A 6,000-nucleotide genomic window follows, 5' to 3' on the forward strand; every position below is an offset into this window, starting at 1 on the left:
GACTTCAAATGATTTTTCAATTTTAGAGAGTGATGTCTACCAAACCACAAATTATACACTTATACAGAGTTTGTTTAGCATGAAGCTCTTTTAAAATTAAGTTAAAAGGTTTCATTTAATTCTAAGTGTTGTTTTTTCTTTGAAACATACACTAGTGCGGTTATTGTTTTAAACCAGCATAACTCTTTAACCCATTTACTATGTACTGTCTAAGTCTTCCTGATAAATAAAACATTAGATACCATTACAAACAAAAATAGTTTCCACAGCACAAATTAAGTTAATTATCTTCATTTTTTTTTTAAATAGGGAAGTTGTTCACTCAATTTAAAGCATTTAGACTAAACTTTAAAAAGTACATTTTCTAGAACTAAATATTGTTATTTAACTAGAAATGTTAAGATTATAATATGCTGTATTGAATGTTTTCTAGGTACCACTTCCAACAACAGCAATGTATTTGGTGCATCTTCAGGTACCAGTGTGTTTGGTTCCAGCAGTGGTACATCAGCATTGTCTCCTGGCACTGGCTTGTTTGGGGCTGGAACTAATTCAGGTTTGGGTGTTGAATTGACATTGACCTTTCAAACTTAGAGAAGCAATGACATGAAATTTAAATCCCTTGAAGTAAATGAAAAGAAAAATAGAACAGAACATTAAAATAAATATAAAATAGTAGGGGATCATTTTAAAGCATTTTTGAACAGGTACCACTTCAGTCTCTGTAATGAAGATGCTAAATTATATTAGAATTTAAAAAAAAAAATGAAGTGTATCAATTTAAATTGACTAAAAAGTCATATATGATTGTTTGACATCACAAGAAAAAAGTTTAATACACTTTGTTTTCAATACAAAATATATTCTCACTTGTTACTGACTCTTACTGCTGTGTTTACTGTGAAATGTGCTTTTGCTTCTTTAGTATGAGATCCTGGCACCTTGGGAGAAAGTGTGCTTGCAGAAACCACAAGAATGTGTTTCAACAGTTTTTTAAATGTTCTCTTTTCTGACTACACTCCAAAATTCTATTACTGATTGTTCTTTGAACAGTTTTTGGAAAAGCTTATTACCTGTCATCTCTATCAATACATTTTGCTGCTGAATGGAATTCTTGGCACTCATAGTATTTTCTTACAAAACTTCAATGTAACAAGAAAGGAAAAAATTTCTAAATTCTAAATAGAGCTTCTTTAAATGGTTGGTAATTATTTACCTTCAAAGTTCATTCTAAGAAACACAAAAAGGTCACTTTTGAAAATTGGTGCCCTACGCCAACAAAAGCTAGCTTGGCATCTATAAATTCACAAAATACCTTCCATTGATTTGTCTATCAAGAGCTCTGTGGTACGATTGAACAGATTTGCATGAGATTTTGTACACAGTTTCCTTGTACATCTTAGGTGCTTGCTAAGAAATGGTTTTGATATATATGCTGTCTGAATGTGTCAATTCACGGAAAATCACCAGCATTTTATTAAACCTTTGTTGTTGATTTTTCACTATTTCCCCAGAATGGCCACAGTCTATATATAACGCATAATTACAAATTTTCATTATTAGACTTTCGTATTTGTAATTATGTATTAGTAAGTTTAAGCAAAAGCTGTATAATACAAAAATTATGTATTTCTATGATTTCAGCTTTTGTGTTATGTCAGTACTAGAAATTCTTTTTGGAAAGAGATTGTATTCTTGTATTTCTATAGTATCAATTCTAACACTATTAGATTATTCAGTTGCTATTAATTTTAATTATAGGCTCAACCTTTGGACAAACCTTTGGCTTTGGTTCGTCAGCCAACTCAGCATCTACTACGTCCTCTGTATTTGGACAGCAGGCTAATTTACCATCAACATCCTCATCTGTGTTTGGACAGTCCAGTTTTGGAACTTCAAGGTTGGCTGCAAAATATTTATTGTCCAAATATTTGTTGGTTTGTTGGTTTCATTATTATCAATACTTGTCTGTTTTGCTGAATTATTTCTTGTTTTCACTACAGCTTTGGGTTTGGTGGCCTAGGTGGGAAGCCATCAGAAGAGAAAGCTAAGCAAAATGTCTTTGGTACACCTCAGGTGTTTGGGTCTTCAGCACAAACTAACAGTAAGTTGTGTTTTTTAAAAGAGAAGGGGAGTTGTGTGAATACTAACAGATTTGTACAAATGTACTTGGATCTTCTGCTAGAGCAAGCACATAGGCTGAATTTCTGAAAATCAATGTACAAAACTAGACAATCAGCTAACATATACTCATCAAAACTTAACCTAATTATCATAAAAGGTTATTAGAATTTTAACAAGATTTATTATTGACAACTAGTTTTGTGTGTGTTAAGTTGTGAAACAATGTATCCATAGCATTGATCATCTACAATTCATAGGTCTCTGTTCATTGTATCCATAGCATTGACCATACACATTTCATAGATCTGTTCATTGTATCCATAGCATTGACCATACACATTTCATAGATCTCTGTTCATTGTATCCATAGCATTGACCATACACATTTCATAGAGCTATTCATAGTATCCATAGCAACGACCATCCAACTTAACTTTTCATCTACATAAATAAATCAATAAAATGAAATGATCTCTATCTAGATTTATTTGGTGGTGGAGGAAGCAGCACTTTTGGTGGAACATCATCATCACCTTTCTCTAGCAGTTCATCTGGTGGTGGTGGTGGTGGATTCGCTGGTGGCACTGGAGTGGCTTCTACAGGTTTTGGTGTCTCAACACAACAGAGTTCTGGATGTAAGTCTTTGTGTTTGTGCTAATACTGATGTCAGCTTGTGCTAATATTGATGTCAGCTTGTGCTAATATTGATGTCAGCTTGTGCTAATACTGATGTCAGCTTGTGCTAATATTGATGTCAGCTTGTGCTAATACTGATGTCAGCTTGTGCTAATACTGATGTCAGCTTGTGCTAATACTGATGTCAGCTTGTGCTAATACTGATGTCAGCTTTATTTTGAATTGCAAGAGTTCTATTGCTAGTTGGACTTTATACATTGTTGTTTATGAATGTCTTATCATTCATAGTCTATATAAAAATATGTATCTATATAATAAAACACTGATAGCAATGAAAACAAATAAAAAAAATCTGACCAAATCTACAATGAATTGATGTGGTTGTTCCAATTGTATTTATTGTTTATGTTTACTATAGTGTTATGACCAACAAACTTTGTTGCTTATGTTCAGTGTTAGGACCAGCTCCAGCCTTTGGAACAGCACCAAGTTTTGGAAGCTCTGCTACTTTTGGCAGCAAACCTGCTTTTGGCTCCAGTCCTGCCTTTGGTGGTGTACCAGCATTTGGTGCGTCTCCATCTTTTGCTAGTCCCTCTTCTGGCACCTCTTTCGGCTCATCTTCCACTGGAGGCTTTGGCAAGTAAGTAAACTTAATCTAAAAGTTTTTTTCTGCTTTGTTTGTAGTTAATGAAGCAAAACAATGTTTTTGTTAACTTACTTTTCTATTTCATACTCATGGTAATAGTTTCTAAAATAGTTTTTTAGTTATTTAAACAAATAGTTGAGAAAAATCAGTTGGTTGTATTGGGAAAATGAGAAAAAAAAATGTATTTGGAAAAAAAAGAAGAATCTGTCAGTTTTGGAAAAGTGATTGCTGTTCTCTTAACCTATAGAATATTCAAGTATATCAGAAGCTATTATAAGTTAAACTTTTATATTCTCTTATTGCTCCATGTGGAAAAGTAATATATTGTTATAAACCTGGTGGTGGCACAGATGGGGGTAGTGGTGTGAGTGTGGTCAGCCGACGCAAATCGTCCCAAGCCAGCGCTAGACGAGCGGTCAACCGTGACGAGTTACGACGGTCAGCCGAGACGAGTGTCAACATGACGGTTCGGGAAGGATCGCCGTCGTGAACAGAGCTCAGGAGCGTCACGAGGGATGTAGTCATGTGACGAAGCTAGAAACATCGAGCGATGTTCCGTCCGGTTCTAGAAGGCCAGCAGGGACCCTATATAAAGAGCGGAGGTGTCGCAGTCAAGACGGTTCACGTCAGAAGGTTCACAACAGGGCTCAGAACACGGTCAACTACAGCACAGTTCAACGGTGTGGTTCTGTACGGAGCATTATGACGTTCAGTGCGGAGTACTGTCAAGTACAGTTGAGACGACTGGCGTCTTGATCTTGGTCTGCAGCCAAGTCCGACACAACGAGCCTAGTGTGTGAAGTCAGTCCTGAACTGTTGAACCCAGTGCAAGCCCGGAACAAGACGGAGAGACCAGTGCAAGAGTTGATACGGCGATACAGTGTTATCGGAGAGATATTTGTACAGTCTTGTGTTAGGTGCTGCCAATTGTACAGTATTGGCTGTTTTTTATTCAACTATTAAAGTGTTACGTTACTTTGGAGATCTGAGTTGTCAAGTTCTTTAAGTTGGTGGTGTATGGTGCAGTTTGCAGAGAGCCTGGATAGTGAGATTTGTAACAATATTTTACAATGATATAGGGCTGGCCTTCCTTAAGAATTCACCAGTGTTAATGAAGGGTTGAACTCTGACAGTTACATCCCAATGTCTTCAATAGTCTTTATTTTCCAGTGTCAGTTACATTATTTTTTTTTCTTTCAGCTTTGCTAGTGTCCAGGCTCCCACTTTTGGTCAGTTGGCTCAAGCTTCACCATCATCTACTACTACAGGGTTTGGTGGGTTTGGGTCCTCCCAGACTAGCCAGTCCTCTGTGTTTGGTGGTGGCTTCAACTCATCTCAAAGTACATTTGGTGGAGGGGGAGGCAGTTCTGTGTTTGGGCAAGCTGCGTCTAGCCCTAGCTTTGGTGGTACTCCAACTCAAGGTACTTTTGATTGCTTCATGTTTACACATTTGGGTTCACAACCTGCTTTTACTTTGTCATCATTTGGTTCATCAACAGATATTTCGTTATTCTTAAAACTACTAAATAGTAAATAGACGATGCTGAAATTGTTTGTTCCTCTTTGATAAGATATTTCAAATTTTGTTTCAGGGTTTGGTGCCAGTCCATCACTTGGGTAAGTTGTTTCACCTTGTTACTCAAACTTAGCTGAATGACATAATGACAGGAGGCTTGCTCAGGTTTAAATGCTGTCTGTTGATGAAAGAATATTTCTTAGTACAAAATAAAACAGCTCTTTTGATGGGTTCTGAACATTTCACACTTTTGTTGAATCAGTAGCACCAGAAAAAAATGATTTGTCAAATTTTTTTCAAAAAAGGGAATTAACTCTAGAAAGGTTATCCCACCTTGCTTCCCTATTTCTTGTATGTTTTATCTGATGAACTTGTGTTTAGATCAAATATCTAATGTTGAAATGTTTGTTTCTATTTCAGTGGTAACCCAGCTTTTAGTTCCTACAGAGGTTAACTCCTCACTGATGGAGGAATGTCTTCTTTACATTTGTAGTCAACCTTCTTTTTTTTTTTTATTTTGTGACTAAGCATAAATATTGGTGGGAAAATAATTCTTTCATCAAATATTGTTCTATTTTATTGTAGTTCAAAAAGTGATCCCTAGATGTAGTAATTATTTGGTCTCCCATTTCTTTCCTATTGTTTTCTGTGTGTCTTCGCCAATCTGAAAACTCTCCAGTGTAAGGACAGTGCCTGGCCAGACTTCTATTTAGTGTCTCTTACTGAATGCCTTGGACCAAATACCTCTCCTCTAAGTAAATAACATACGAAAGGTGATAGAGGCTTGACTGTGTTCACTCAATGTTACCGTTGTATCAGGGATGTCAATGTTGTTCTGTGACTTGAAACATGTGAATAAAAGAAATTTTGAAACATACATTAAGGGTTGAGATGATGTGGCCTGTCTTATTTCTGTAGGCAAAAGTTGAAATGTATTTTGAGTTACCTTTTCTTGATTCAACACTCACACACCACAGGTTCTTTTAATAATAGAATTTAGTGAAACTGGGTTTAAAATAAAGTTGATAGAAGTTTAATATTTTCAAATGACAGAAAATGAATGTAACTCCAGCAATGA

The 6,000-nt window shown here is 35.8% G+C and overlaps 1 protein-coding gene across 3 annotated transcripts in view; it reads left to right on the forward strand.

Moving 5' to 3' along the window:
- LOC106053528 (nuclear pore complex protein Nup214-like) overlaps window positions 1-5,799 on the forward strand; it is a 44,230-nt gene extending 38,431 nt beyond the window's left edge. For all 3 annotated transcript variants that reach the window (XM_056040745.1, XM_056040744.1, XM_056040743.1), the window contains 8 exons: window positions 434-556; window positions 1,762-1,900; window positions 2,004-2,104; window positions 2,607-2,759; window positions 3,214-3,400; window positions 4,607-4,827; window positions 4,999-5,023; window positions 5,343-5,799. In XM_056040745.1, the coding sequence (XP_055896720.1) occupies window positions 434-556; window positions 1,762-1,900; window positions 2,004-2,104; window positions 2,607-2,759; window positions 3,214-3,400; window positions 4,607-4,827; window positions 4,999-5,023; window positions 5,343-5,376 (983 nt within the window). In that variant the 3' untranslated portion in view covers window positions 5,377-5,799. The remainder of the gene's footprint in view (window positions 1-433; window positions 557-1,761; window positions 1,901-2,003; window positions 2,105-2,606; window positions 2,760-3,213; window positions 3,401-4,606; window positions 4,828-4,998; window positions 5,024-5,342) is intronic.
- The last annotated feature ends 201 nt before the right edge of the window (window positions 5,800-6,000 follow it).

This window comes from Biomphalaria glabrata, chromosome 9 (assembly GCF_947242115.1).
Source record: "Biomphalaria glabrata chromosome 9, xgBioGlab47.1, whole genome shotgun sequence".
In the NCBI taxonomy this organism is placed as follows: domain Eukaryota; kingdom Metazoa; phylum Mollusca; class Gastropoda; family Planorbidae; genus Biomphalaria; species Biomphalaria glabrata.